This window comes from Aulostomus chinensis, chromosome 6 (assembly GCF_037954235.1).
Source record: "Aulostomus chinensis isolate RoL2024-O1b breed Wild chromosome 6, RoL_Achi_v1.0, whole genome shotgun sequence".
Classification (NCBI taxonomy): domain Eukaryota; kingdom Metazoa; phylum Chordata; class Actinopteri; order Syngnathiformes; family Aulostomidae; genus Aulostomus; species Aulostomus chinensis.
Window position 1 is genome coordinate 11757501 of NC_141325.1, and position 16216 is coordinate 11773716.

The 16216-nt window shown below is 39.2% G+C and overlaps 1 protein-coding gene across 1 annotated transcript in view; it reads right to left on the reverse strand.

The window, feature by feature from the left end:
* sh2b3 (SH2B adaptor protein 3) overlaps positions 1-16216 on the reverse strand; it is a 54818-nt gene that overhangs the window by 7585 nt on the left and 31017 nt on the right. Inside the window, exons 3-4 of the mRNA XM_086206468.1 lie at positions 2742-2843; positions 1992-2080 (exon numbers count right to left, since the gene is read on the reverse strand). Of these exons, the coding sequence (XP_086062594.1) occupies positions 1992-2080; positions 2742-2843 (191 nt within the window). The remainder of the gene's footprint in view (positions 1-1991; positions 2081-2741; positions 2844-16216) is intronic.

A 16216-nucleotide genomic window follows, 5' to 3' on the forward strand; every position in this document is an offset into this window, starting at 1 on the left:
TTCTGACCCTCTTTGACAGTGATCTCAGTTTCTTTTTGTCCAAAAACTAACGGCTCCGTTAATTCATTAGCAGGAGCAGGGCATCATTATTCCTGCTGCCGGAAATACTTAATAGAGCCAAGAATGCACAAACACATGCTGAGTCCTGTTTTTGGTTTTGTTTATTTCTAACACTGACCAACCATTTCAAAAAAACTGACTTCGATATATTCAACCACAGATGGGCAACATGGTATTAAAAAGTACGTACTTTTTGTGGTAAAATAGTGTGTACAATTCGCACTTGAATGTTACAAGAGGTACTATATATATGTTGCATAAAACCATCAGGCTCTGCATCCTGTTGTGAAGACTAAATTAAGGGCTAAAAGGATAATAATAAATAATAAAAATGTGTACATAATAATTCATACATTTTGTTTTTGGTCGTGAATTGCAACAGCAGTGTTGAGATCATAAACACCTTAAACACTGATCTATTAAAAATACATTGATACTACAAAAAAACAATTAAGTTAATATTGATTATTATTAAAAAAACAACAACAACTGAATGAGAATTTGATTCACAAATGTAAAATGCACCCAACACTTACAGGATTCATGATAAACACATGACATGGAATGAATTTGAATCTGTAAAAGTGCAAATTACCTTTACAAAGTGAAACTATACCTGCAGTGGAAAGGCAGGATAAGTGTTGATTATGAGTCCTAAATAAATACATTTAAATACAGCGGTGCTGCAGACACGTTCCACTTACGTACTGACTTAAGAAAACATCTTTATTTGATGCAAATCCCAACAAAAATCAAACCATGGTCATTTTAACTGGTTTTCAATGGACATTGAAAAAAATATCTTTTAAAGTGAGAAGAATGATTAGATTAGGAGTAGAAGTGTAGCCTTGGTTCTGCTATGGAATTTAGGTGTTCTAACTCTGTACAGATGTGTGTTTTCAGAGTTGGTAGTCGTTAGATGTATAAATGCCCTTTTTTATTCAATTCTGTCCCACATGCAGTTTAGTAGGTGCCTGTAGCACAAGACAAGAGCGATAAAATAATACGACGTCTTGTGGTGTGTCTGAATTCAAGGCCAAACTCTGACCTCAATTCACCGATGAACACGTGTGTGTTTGTGTGTACGAGTGTAGATTCCAGACATCTGCAGAAATCAGGTCCTGAGTCTCAGTCCTCCCCCACACTTCCTCTCACTCAAGACACTGACAAGCTGCACTTCAAAAGTTTTTTGTGGTCTTTTAGCTAATAAATTTGTTTTTGTACCACGTCGACTCTTAAAAAATTCTAATGCAGTCTCATTTTGGAATTTCTTTGCAAATTTCTCATCAAACTGTTTTAAATTTGTACATAATCCACATTTCATGCATGCAACCAAGATGAGAAATCTGGTTAGTCCGTACCACAGCTTAGATTACAAGTATAAACAAAACTGGGTGCTTTTGAAAACCTCATTACAAAAGTCTCAAGATTGCTCCAAACGCCATAACCTCCTAAACATTTAGCGTAAATAATCACTTAAGAGATTATGTTGACGAATCGTTCTTACCAGACATATTTCAAATAGATCAAAGCTCAACTATGCTCCAGAGTGTCCAGGCTGAACGAAAACGGATGCACGGATAAAATCACTCGTAAAAAAATAGCTCAACAGGTATGGTGTCGCATGCGCGCGCACACACACAAATATTTGTCCACATTACACACGGACTGTGACGGTATTTGAATTTGCAAACACATAAGTCAGCGCAAGTAAACACTGAGGACGCCCACTAACAGAGGAGCCAGCCAAAATCCATGTGCTAAATATTTCTCCTCCAAATCTCAAGAAACCAACATGGTATTGGGATATTTGGATCTAATTAGCTGGCTAATGAGTGTGCGTGCGTGTGTGTTTCGGTCATTAAATTTCCGAAAAATCGAAGTTAGAGAACAATTCGCTGTACTAATGTGAGCGTGTTGTTGTTTGGTACCTGTTGCTGATACATTCTTTTATCTCCGTAGTCCAGGAGCTGACCTGCTGGTCGTTGTCCGTCTCAAATATCAGACTCCCTCGATTAACCTGCACACACACACAAGTTACAACAAATTATATGTTGTGATGCTGACCTCCTTACCACAAACAAGACATACGGAGGGTTTCACTGTATCATGTGTTCTGCAAAAAAAAAAAAAAATCGGAATAATTTGACACATTAAAAAAGTTGAACAATTTGAGCTTTAATTTGCCAAAGTTTAAGTGTTTAAGGGTCAAACATTATTAGCATTATTTACTTTTCTGGTGTGAAAGATGTTCGTCTAAACTGTTAAATCCTCCAAAAAGAGATTCATCACAATCTTTATTTCCTCCGATACAATTACTATTACCATTTTATCCACACTGAAGCACATGCATGGAGAAGAGGGAGGTTTGAAAGCAGTTCTTTTGGAGCAGGTGACTGTCACTGAAGCTGCTGCCAGGATTCAAACCAACTTCCTCAGAGTTGGGTGAAGTATCACTTCAAGTCTGACAAACACCATGTACATTAACACTAACAGTCTCCAAAGATTGTGTTGCTGTCTCTTCGTGAGGGTAGAGGATCTAGGCATAGCAAAAAGAAAAAGAAAAAGAAAAAAAAAACACAACAACTTTCTATAATGTAGCTCTTCTGTCTGTGTTCAGACATTTCAATGAGTCCCGAGGGGAGAATGTCATTTCTATTCATACCAACATACGCACATACCTTTAAAACGAAAGTGTTTAAGTTGTCAGGCATCTCCAGTCGGTTGCAACGACGGACCTCTTGGATGTCTGAGCAATGAGTCGTCAGCTTGGGACTGGAGGCCTGAAAAATACAACCACAATGACATCACGACGGTCAGACATTACTCACGCCATGTGAAACAGAAGGGCTAAACAGAAACAGAAAAAGGAAAATCCAAACTGAAACTAAGATATCAGATGCAGGCATTTCAGTAATACTCACACAAAAGGGTGTTTTAATATCATTTTGTACCTCCTGCATTACTCTGTGCCTCCAGAATGCAGAAAGAGTCAGACAAGTGTATTTAGCTTGAAGCTAATGGAGCCTGACTACGAACAGCAAACAGCTCCACAAACGTTAATAAACTCTCAAACTCATTATCCAGAATAATCTGTCTTCTTAATTCAGCTGTGTGCTCAATTACCCCCACACACTTTGACTGGGGGCTTAAAACAAACTATAATACTTCCTGTTCAGCATTAACATGCGTGAGTGTTTGTAGATTATTGAACAACTTGCTGGATAAAGAAGATGTGGATTATACCTGATGATGCCTTTGAGAGTTTATAAAGTGACATTTTTGGAGGGTTTTACTGTTGTTTGCTAGTAGGTGTTAGTTGGTAGCTGTTAGCTTCTGGCTAAATATATGTGGCTGTCCCTCTCTGCATTCTAGAGCACATCAAGGTGATACAACAGCAGAAAAAGAAAAAGTCTGCAGGAGCTCAAGACACCAATTAGCAAGTATTTGAAAGGCAAAACACATAATCATCTGAACCTTCCCGATAAAATCATTCATGATTACCTCTCCATTTAAAATATGATTAAACAAGTTTTCAGTCGGTTCCTTTAAGTTCAGTTTAGTGTGGCTGACCATGAATGAGATAAAAGCAGGAGAGGACAACATGTTCCCACATGCTGCTGGTCTGTGTGGTCTCTGAAGTTGTTGCTTTGAAAAGAGATTAAAGAGATTTTGAGTACTTAGTCCTTACTCCTGGTGTCTACTGTGTTCTCTTGTAACATTCAAGTCTTCGCTAGTCTAGCTGACTGCCAGTTACCAGAGCGCACAACAGATGTCAAAGCAGCATATTACAAATAGCCATCAGGATTTGCTTCCTGTCTGGCAGACAAAACTGAGGGGAACAAAAGAAGCCATATAGAGTGAAAGAATATTTCATGAATTGCGTATGTTCTATATTGGAGTGCTTCCTAAATGCGGGTGACATAAATACCTGAACCCCTCCTGTCTCGCCCTGTGGGTGACCTGACAAACCTGAGGTTCCTCTGTCTATGCTCTCTTTATGAAGAACTTTTACAGAATGCAGGGCAGAACCCTGAAGCTCCCCATTGATGTTGCACAGAGTGGAGCAGCCCACTGGGTTCTAGTTTATCAAAGAACGGACAGACAGAGAGAGACTCAGATGTGGCCAGTTGACAATCTATGGTAGGACATGTTTACATGAAGTGGAACCACATGCCTCATCTTATGTGTTAATCTTAGAGAATGTGCATGAATGAAAGAATGCCTGCCTCTATGCATGTGCGCATCTTTGTACATGTACCTTGTACATATGCATGTGTGAGGGTGAGCACCCACCCCCCCACCTCGCTCCGTGGTAGAAACTGAAGCCTACCTTGGTGAAACATTTAAAAGATTGAGGCGAAGCACAATGGGAGCTCTCATGGCAAAGCTCCAAGCTTGACCCAGCCAGGATCAAGTGTGTATTTGAAGAATGTTAAATGAGATAGGAGGGGCTTCCTGGTGGCTCTTTCAACCGCATCTCACTGCATGAACTGACTGCACGTACGAGGCAAGACATGACACCCTTTCAGCTTCCAGAAAAACATCATTTGGGGGATGCAAATGGTGAGACTGTCCCATGCAGGTAAATGTGGAGCCCAGCTGGAAAGACGATTCAACAGTAGAGACACACACACACACACACACACACACACACACACACACACACACACACACGCACGCACGCACGCACGCACGCACGCACGCACGCACACACACACACGTGTACACTCCCACTAATCACATGTCTCTAACGGATACAAATGAGCGCGAACAGAACCGCCGGCGTAAACACACGCACACGCATGGATGACTCGGTCAGCCATGTGTGCAGGCCTGTGGCATGCTGGGTCAGACGTCACCTCTGAAAGCAAAACCGGGTGACAGCTGATGGAAACGTGCAGACTAAAGTCAGAACTATTTATTGAGCGATTAAAACGGGTGTTTGATTCGTAGGTGCCGCCGTCTCTGAGTGCATGTGTATGACACTTAAAGCATGAGACAAAACAGACCATGATAATCATCAACAGTCCTCTGCAATATCAACATCAGCTATGTTTTACTTTCCAGGATCTTGCATGTATTAGGACGTCCAGACAGTGAGGGAGAGGATGGGTGGGACAAAGGTCCTGGGATGTAGTCAAACTGCACGTAGCTTTGGCTTAAAATGTCAAACACTATCTGGCTCAAGTGCCTTAAATGTGAGAATTTGCTTATTTTCCACTGTTAAATAAACATCTTTGGATTTTACATGGTTAGTTGAATATTACATCAAATTGTGAACGAGAAATCAAAATTTTTAATTACAGGGTTATAACCTCTAGTAGTGTTATGGAGAAATCATTTTTATACGAAGATCCTTTTTTATTTTATTTTTTTTATTTTTACAACAAGTGGCTATAATGTGCCAAGAAATGCAGCAAAGAAACAGGAAAAGATTAAGACTACAAGCAAGCTGACAATGTAGGATTTCAAATTGTTTCATGGACTTTGAAAGTGTTTATTGAGGAAGGATCGACTGATCTGGCGTCCAAGTGGCACTCGACTGAAGACTATTTAAGGGCCCGAGCGAACTATAGAACAACAACATCCAGATGAGCCACGTGACAAATCAGGTTGTTCATTTCTACTGACCCAAAAAGATAACATTTCAGTACCGTGTACTCCGTCTCAGCTGCCAAGAATCTCCTATGAGTCTCGCTTAAACAAAAATCTCCATATTAAAAAGCCGCCTCAGCTTCAGACAACTAAAACAAACCTTCGACTGGATCTTGTCAAATAAATACTGTCATTCCTGAAGTCTCTTTCTACAACAGCCAATAAAATTAATCTTCCACATCATAATCACAAGACCAGTTTCAGGGAGGGACCTTTGCCCTCTCTGTAAATTCAGTTTTATACATGATAAGCTGATTATGTTTCATTCTGGGCATTTCTGAGTTACGGCTTCTTAAATCCAATTTCAATTGTAACTTGCAGATCTTTACAAGTTTTAGTTTGACTTAGGGAGACTTATATGATATTTGATTACACTGCAATCAACCTACCAGCCAAAGACGACACATAAAAGGGTTATTTCATAAATCTGTATGACTGAATTTGTGGCCAATCGAAGATAGCATGATGAAGCCCTGGAAGACTTTCAAACCTGTTTTTATTCTCTTGTAATGAATATTTCTTTGTTTTTGTGGCCAAAAAAGTGGCAATAAATGTATAAAAAACAAAACAAAACCTACACAAACAAAAAAACATCAGTACGAGCACTACATATTATTAATACTGGTCTTACTGTACTGCACCGTAGGTTTTTTTCTGATTGTAAAATTCTATAAAAACTCTTCTTAGAAAGACGAAAAACAATATTTTAGCAACTTGTCTTGATCCCACATTGAAAACAACCCTAAGGCCCTCAATACTTTGGTCCGTCGTGGACATATGCAATGCATTTTCATATGAAACACTGAATCTAAACCCATTTTTGTATTTATGAGGAAGTGTGCAGAGGCCTCAACATATTTATCAACATTGAACAGTTACGAAAATAAGTGCTTGCCCATCAAACCTCAACATCCTTGTCACTTGTCACAAATTCAGGGGAATTTCGCCCTCGGTGGGCTGTGTTGTTTACAAGTGAAATTTGTACCATTGATCAGTTCGAAGTAATTCAGCGACTTAGAGATAAGGTACTAGCAACCGTGTGAGGCAACAGTGATCACAATATTACAGCGGTGAGCACTTCGCTCTCGTGAGATGTTTGGGTCGCCACCTTTAAACACCTAAAATCTCCAGTCTGGGTTCAACTAAGGATCTTTACTGCATGCTGACCCAATATTCTCTCTTCCCCTAATTTCCTGTCATCTCGCAAATATGCAATAAAGGCACTCAGATTATATTATTTCTATTAGAGCTGCAACTGATGAGTTTGAGCGGCTAAAACCTGAGAATGTTTGACTTTTTTTTACTTTGTAACTGACTCAAACAATTAATATATTCTCTAAACAGTTTGCAGTCATTGGACAGTTAGCTGAGCAATTAATAGTTTCAGCTCTAATTCTGATTGCTGCGTTCCAAGTATTCAATGTCATATCACACTCTGTACCCTATATGAGGAAATAAGAAATTAAATTAGAACCCTGATGATGTGATGATACAGTGTGCTTGAGAATATTTTCAATCCAACAACCACAGCTATCCTCTGACATGGCACTATTACGAGGATGTAATCAGTTATTTTAGAGAGTCAATGTGCAATCAGAGGGAATTAATTGCTAGTTCGAACCCTCTTCAATTCAAACAGAGTGCACAATCTACAAGCTGGAACATCAAAACCTTACGGTACAACAGATGCAAGAGAGCAGGCCAGAAAACATTGAGGGGCGAGTAGCACGAGAGAACAAAAGGGGTAAAAAGGAAACAGACGAGACAGTGAAAGACACAGCGTTGGGTGGGAGTGAGGGAGGGATGGAGAGCAGAGGAGCGGCAGAAACGACAGATTCCAGGGCTTTTGTGCACCGGATGAGTTTGAGTCTACATGACAGTGTGTGAGCCTGAGGAATGTCTATGTTAATCCGACACACACATCAAATCACACACATCAAAAGAATAGATTAACCCCCACCCCACTCAATCACCCACCCGGTTTCCTTAGATCGCCAGTTTTGTGAATGGACGCTGTCACTCCAAACACTGTCTGTTTTAACCACAGTGTCTAATATTATCAAGCGAGAGCACAGTGACGCAGAGATGAGAGGGATATATGACTCAGTCAGTCAGATCTGACTCAGGCAATGAGGAACTGACGAGAAGCGAACTCGCGCCAACATCTGAATTTTAATCCAAGATGTTCAGAGAAAATGTGCTTCTGCTTCCTCAGATCCAGGTTAAATCGCCCACATTTACCTCCAACTGTCAAAAACAGGAAGGAAGCAGATTCAGAGTATCAAAACATTTCTCTTTCTATGATATTACTCTGAGATGCGTAGAGGTGACTGTGAATTGAATATCTGGTTAAAACAAATTAAGATGGCTTATTCTTTGCCTCGGAAACCTCAAAAGCTTGACTTCATGTTCAGTTTATTACCTGATGATATCAGGTCTCTGTTATGGGTATGAACCCCTGGAGAGGGGGCTTATTTTATAAAACTCAATTTAAATTTTTGTAATAGAGAGGCATAGGAATGAGCCCAAAAACCAGAGAATAAGTTAGCACTGTTAAATGTCCACTTCCTTCATCTCAAACTCCAAGGTTTACGGTTGAATGCCTGAAGTAAGGTCTGTGGTTCACACTAGCGAGAGTGTTTTGTTACTTTTTGTTCTTCTGACTATAACTTCTAGTAGCTGTATTTACTCTTCAAAAGTGGTCTTCATTTATCTTGTTGAGCAAAATGTAATTGTCTCATTAACTTTTCTGTGAGTTTTTTTTTCCTGCATTGATCGAAAATCCAGTGTAACAGTTCCACTGGCTTTGTTGAGGGGAGCTCATGACAATGCTAACATGCGGGTAAACCTCCTAGAAATATGTTGCAGAGATAGATAGTTAGCTAGCTACCTAGCTAGATAGATAGATAGACAGACAGTTAGCTAGCTAGCTAGCTAGCTAGATAGATAGATAGATAGATAGATAGATAGATAGACAGACAGATAGACAGATAGATGGACAGATAGATAGAAAAAACCCCAAACAAAAACCTACCATCATGTACCGGTCACGATAGTTTCAACTGTGAACAATACAAAACCCTGACTGATGTGTCATTTCTAAGATCCAAAATAAACGGAACAGCACCGGTGACTAAACATTTATTGCCAAAAACTGAAACAGAGATAAATGATGTGACTTATTTCAACTTCACAGGTGCAGCTGCTAATGAGATCCGCTGCTCTTTGTGTTTGTGTGTTGAGCGTATGAGCCGAGTGTGACTCATTGAAAGGAATTTATTGTGAGAATGTGAATGAGTCTCTGACTAAGAGCATCTTTGAGGAACCATATGTGTCTGTGGAGTGAAAAAGAAGAAGAAGAAGGAGAAGAAGAGAGAAAAAAAATGAAAAAAACAAGCAGCAGATGTCTGGTTGAGCAACAACAGATCTGATTGCTTTGAATTGACTTCACCAGGGGAGCAAGTTCAAGCTCTCAGCAGATTGTAATCTGTAATACTTCCATGAAAATACTCAGTTAACTCACTGACCAGGCCTTTACCCTTCTCTTTTGCTAATTAGCAGCAAAATCCTAAATAATTATTTCCTAAAACAAACACACTGAGTGGTGTAATTGACAGAACTGAGGAGGAGTAATTAGACAGGAGACCTAATCTGCCACAATAGAGACAACAAAGAATAAACGCTACTTTAACAACCTGCCAACATCCACCTCTAAATGCTACAGGGGAGAAAGATAAATATATTAATCAGACGGATCCAGCCACAGCAATTGAGCATAATGAGTGTAAATTTACACTTAAACCCCGAGGGGATCTTTTCATTACTGCCTTAAATTTCTGATCCTCTTTGTGTTAACAGCTCCCTGGAACAGCAGCCACAAAACTCGAAGTAAAAAGCTCCTCCGATTCAACTGCTCCTTATCCTGCAGCTGTGAAAGCACTGCAAGTGATACCACGGTTCAGGAATCGCTACTAGGAGGTTGTGAAGCAGGCTACAATCAGAAAGTGAATGTAGAAGGACATGCAAATAAATGGAGTGTGGAGAGATATATCTCGAAGAATATTGATAAAGTTATTAGTTCAAAGGACACAAAATTTTGCATAAATTGAAAAAAAGTCAGTTGTACTGTATTTGAAAGTTGATGATATTTGAAAACTGCCGGATGACTCACAGGAAGCTAATTGTACTACTGCTGTTTACAGTACTACACGAGCAATATTGACCTCGCTGCTGCTCAATGTTTTATGTTTCCATAACTCATCATTCATTGTAGGACCACGTCTCCCCTCGTTCACTGCAGTGTTGGCAACTGTTTATTAGGTATTTTCTTATTTATTCTTTCAGTCACTGCGCTTTAATCATTTACTTATTCATTACTTCACTGCACAATAAGTTTCTTGATGGTCAGGAAGCTATATCTCAACTATTTAATGTTGCACAACTATTTCTATAAGGACACAGCAATGGATATGCAGTATATTTCTATAAGCCGACCAGATTTTTATAATTCTACTGAATGGGACTGTTCTTTCCATGCAGTGACAAAGAGCAGATTCTATTCTGTTTTATTCTATTCTTTTATATTTACTGACACAAACTATGTCAAGCAGCATTTAACTGATCGTCTATTTAAAACATCCAGGTCTATTCATGCTAATTCTAATGTGACCCTGCGATGACTTTTCACTCTTAGTTATTTTTCTGGTTGAGTCAACTTTCACTACTACATCAGCGATAGTCAACTAATATCGTGCATTAGGGAGGTTGGTCAATATTGCCTTACTATATTATATCACAATTCAAACCAACAGAAAACTGCGTTCGACTTGTACAAACCCACCCAGGCAGCAATGGTGGATGAAAGTACAGTGACAGATGCAACCATGCAACCTCTCACCCACACAGCTATAAACACTTTGAGCGCACACGCCCACACGCGGGTGACACACAGGATGTTAAGGAGTCCAAAATGATATTCCCAGGATCCTTTTCTCAAGGCCATTGCTGCAGCAACTGATTCAACATTCCACTATCCCTCCGAGGGTCACTGTGGCCAACACTTTCCAGGATGCATGTGTGCGTGTGTGCATGATGGCCTGACCCTGAGACCTCTAAGGGTTAACAAAACAGTCTCTCGGGAGATATCAGAAAAGTGTGTGTGCATACCATCATTTTAAAGACACATACTGGCGGGGCTTTGTGCAGCAAAGGGGACCTTGACCTTAATAGTTGTAATCAACACATCTGTCTGTGCTTCCTCTTGCCGTTGATCCTTCTCCTTCTAGATTTTTGAGAACAAGGCTGATGACTTCTCATAAAACTGATACTAAATACACTGCAACAAATACACCATTTACTCCTTTTTTGAAAGTTTTGACCTTTTATCAGTGAGCTGTTTTCTAATATGCAGATTCTTGGTCTGGCAGAGTGGTTTGAAATTGTCTGGAAACATCAAGAAATAGACTGTCTTTTTAAACACATGTTGACATTAGAAAAAATATGACTGCAATAACTTGAATGGGGGCGGCACGGTGGTGCAGTGGTCAGCACACTGTTTGACACGGGATCTTTCTGAGTGGAGTCTGCATGTTCTCCCTGTTCCTGCGTGGGTTCTCTCTGGTACTCCAGCTTCCTCCCACAGTCCAAAGACATCAAGAGGGGACGAGGCTGATTGATACTCTACATTGACCGTAGGTGTGACTGTGAGTGTGAATGGTTGTCTGTCTCTATGTGTTGGCCCTGTGATGGACTGGTGACCTGTCCAGGGTGAAAGGGTGAACCCCGCCTCTCGCCCGAAGGCTGCTGGGATAGGCTCCAGCCCCCACCCCCACAACCTGTAATAGATAAGCGATATAGAGAATGGATGGATGGATGGATAACTTGAACGGCAATATTCTGATGTCAAATCAATAAAAACATTGCTGTGAATACAACAGCACAATTTAAACATCAGTTTCTGATTACCTCGATCTGACTATGGTCAGTTATTTAAAAAAATAATCATATTATATGATCTTAGTCACATTATTGAAGTGTGTTTTAAGTATAAACTTTATAATCGCACTTCTAAGTCCTCCAAGCTGTTTTACAGCATTTTCAACAAATAAGGCAGTCAAACTGTTTGATAGCATAACTGCAGCCTTTAGGAATTGTTGCAAAATTGATTTGCGGTTCAGTATTTTGTGTTATAATTGAGAAACACTCTATATATACCATAATAACAACACAACAGAGAAGTGAAAGTCTTTTCAGCAGCAAAGGGCGAGGGTGTCTTCAGCCCAGTAGCATGTAAACAGAAGAAGATCTTAGAGGCTACACGTGGAAACACCCTAACTGAAATATATCCACAGTTAAGTCAATAGCTGGGTTATTGCTGTCCGTGTAAACGTGGTCACTGTCTCAGTGTGACTTTTACAATCTGTTGGGATGTGGCTACTGTAGGAATGTTTTTGATCTGTTCTCTTCTTAGCGTGTTTATGTTGCAGCTACAGCCACTAGTTTGACATGAAGCAGCTGCCATTGTTCTCATCAGCATGCACGCTTCACTCGGCCACCTGTTGTTTAAATCGATCAGATTAACACCCCTGAGGTCCTCCAGAGTTGGGAGGACAGAAATAGTCCCAGATATGAGACAAACTTACATCTTAGTGGTCCAGGTTATTTAGTTTCAATTTGCAACATCTATGAAATCAACAATTTTGTTAAATTAAATCCAGGAGTGACGTTTACAGAGTCAAAATAATTCCTTCTTTGTAGAAGCTTGTATAGTTGCATAAATACTTATAATTAAAGTTTTAAAGTATTTATCTTCATGTCTTTCAGATCAACTCAAATATTCTAAAAACATGCCCCCACCTGTGTACACACTGCCTTCTGGTACACAGGCACTCAGGAGATTACTAGAATTGATAGCGATCACAAATCAACTCTATCTGTGGCAGAATAGAGGATGTGGAAATGAAACACACACACACACACACACACACACACACACACACACACACACACACACACACACACACACAAAAACTAACACCAGTTGCTAGTGTGGGGTGGTAACCATCAGTGATGGTGATGAGCGTGTTCTAGGAAATCTGACAGAAGTTGTCAGCAGTAGACAGCAGTCGTAGCATTTGGTGATGAATAAATACGTCAGTTCATGGCGCTGGCCTCTTTGTTACTTCTAAGAAATACTGGTACATAGGCGAATTATGCAGAAGTTAAGATAGCACACTCAGGATTCGCAGAATTGAAGCCTTTACATTAATGAATTAGTGATTATGCTCATCAACAAATAAGCAATCAGCAAGGTCAACTGAGGAAAATGGTAGCATCTTTACATCTAATGTGCCTGAATTCTTGCTGCTTCTTGTTTTATTTTTACCAAGTCACTTGTATTTGGGAATTATTGACAGAGGTGGTTTTTTTTGTTTGCCAAGGATTATTTTTTGCTTGAGTTTCTGATGTATTTCTGATTTTTGTTCTCATTTACTAAAATGCACTTTTGTTTCATAATTGTTTGTATAATTAAATGTATCCCTCCAAAAAATAGCAGTTCGGATTATTTAGCCTGATGTTGCTACACAAAAAAAGAATGATTCCAGTCTCTTCGACACAGTACATCAATTTTCCACTATGGGGTTGACACTAAAAACCCTGTTTTTTACTCACAAAGTCCTTCCTATGCACACCTAAAACCACTGAAACATTGTGGAAATTAATAATAAAGCAAAATTAGATGGTGTCTTCCTCAAAATATCCTTGTGCAATCAAGGCTTCTGTTAATTGCTCAAAGAGCTTTAAGAACACAATCACATCACAATAAAAATGCTAAATATTTTCTTCACACACTTAATTTCATGAAGAATGATGAAAAAAGTTTGAGTATCTTTATAACTATTAGATCAAGTAAGAATGGAAACAGTCAATATGCTGAAACATCCTTCTGTGTAACATGGGTTTCACACACAGGGGCACAAGACACTTTTTAATTCTTTTTCTTTGACCAAGAAAAGTTGAATAAAACCTGTATCATTTCTCTGATTTAACCAATTACTGATGACACTGTTGCTACAGCAGCTACACTCACTGTCTAGCCCTGATGTTTCTGGTTTAGCAGCGGTGTGGCGGGCAGGTTACACATGCGTTTGAGAAGGCATCCTGTCTGAACAAAGGTAAAAACTTCTACCCAAGCGTCATGTCCATGTAGCTCTGACCGAATGTGGAGCCAAGAACTACACGTGCCTTTTGACCTGGTGATAAATCTAGGTTGTAGCATTTCCTATGTCAGGAGAATGTCACATTAGGCGGTATTAGTGGGTTTTTGTCAAGTGTGAAAGGGGTTAACAAAATATTTTCCAAGCAAATCCTCATGGTATCTCTTAGCTTGAATAGTTTTTGCAAAAGATTTGAAATGTTAACCACTGTCACTTTTCAAATTCAAATTGTTTGTTGAAAAATTCAACAGTTGCGTCTCTCCACAACCAAAATGTAACAGTGACTCAAGATAGTCGTCAGGCCTCAGCGAACAGTTTTTATTGGAGCTATTTTTCTGCTGAAAACACAAACTGTTTTCTTTGGGACGGCCTTCTGGCAGAGAAACTGTCCCAAAGAAAACTACAGATGGCACGGTCTGTGGATTCTCTTCATCCAGCCCATTGTTTCTAGGACGTTATGTACCTTTATGGTTTTTCTAACACTGTTTGTACCACAAAGATTACTGCATACAAAAAGATTGCATTGGAGCGCTGACAAAAAAAAAAAAAAAAAAAGAAGTTTCGTGAACAGAACCTTTAAATCTTCCTGGAATGAGATATGTTTTTTTCCAAGATGGCCAACAAATGATTGGCTGAGGAGAGGTTAGCAGATCTATCTGGTCCTCAGATGCTAAATGATGCTCCAGTGACAAATGTAAATTGTTTTATTCTGTTATACACTAAAGATTAATGATCCAAAGACTAAATTTTATTACAAGTACTCACTGCCGAGAATTAAGATGCTACTGCAATATCACAGAAACAGAATAAAACAATCAGCTTTCCAAGAAACAGAAAACAGATCACGTGATTATGTGTTCTGTTTGTACATGTGCAGCTGACTTTCAAGTACTTTGACGGACTCACAAGGTTTGAAAACAACTTACTGATGATCATGTTTCATGCTTGTCAGGAGAGAATTCTGTGAATCTTTTGGGAAATTTCTTTCTTGAATAAATAATGACATATTTACAGAAACTCCTGGGAGCTTATTTTCTCTAGAAATACACGCATATCGTAGTATGAGAGCATCAATATGACCAATTTCTTGTTGTCAACCAGTTTCACTCAACAGTGGAGGGGAAATCGCTCACACCTGTTTCTCTATGTTTGCTTGCACTCACACACACATACACACACAAACAAACACACACACACACCTAATCCATATGCAACATTGCATGCGTCAGTTATGGGTGTGTGTTTGTTTGTGATGGTCAGTTAAGGGCGTGTTGTCCAGTAACTGTGCACATGTGGAAAAAGACTTCCTAAATATGCTAAACATTATTTCTCCTCACAATGAAGAATATCTAACATAACAAACTCTTAGTTTGAGGGTAAGGAGGTAAAGCTCAACATCTGACAAGACACTGATGGACATGATATTCTTGAGGCAAGTGTTTAAAAGTATTGTGAAAAAAAAAACCTTTTAGTACACGCAACAAAGACATGTTCTAATGTAAGGTATTTTAAATCAAAGATCAACGTTAATATAAACAAATGCCGATATATTCAATCCTTAGATATTAGCTGAGTAGTTAAAATGATCCCCAACAGTTTTTTTGATACATTTTCGAAGCAAAAATTTCAACAACCCTCTCTAGTTTCAGTTTTTTAAGTTTAAACAGGGAGTCTGATTTGCTGTTTCCGTCATCGATCAGAAAAGTCACATTCTTGTTCTTTGTAGGACAGACAACAACACAATTTATCAAAAGAAATAGCTGATGAGTCACATCAATAAATACAATTGTTAGTAGCAGCAAGATATCTTTGTGTCATTGGACTGACTCGTATATCAGTCGTGTCTTGTACATGTCACATCCTTACTTTTAAAAGACAAACTAAATTCACTTATTTGCAAAATTGAATCCACAACTTCCAACACCATGAAATGGCGAGAAGCTGGCAAAAAGAAAAACTGCCTTGTCCTTCCTTCCGCCCCCGTACCACATCGCTGTGTCTGAACAAACATTATAGTGCAATTTTGCTCTTTCTGACTTCAGTTCCTGGTACCAGTGAGCCAGAACCAGGTTTGTAAAGGGAAGCAGATCCATCCGTGATAACATTCTCCACAGAGAGTCCCAGCCAAATGGGATTTGCCAGGGGCCGGAGCAAACTTTGACTGTTTATAATAAAAGATCTAAAATGTAAAGTTTGCTTAGAGAGAAACCACAACACAGTAGACAAATAATCTCCACTGGCAACGGGATTAAACAACAAAATAAATTAGATTTTTTTTCGAT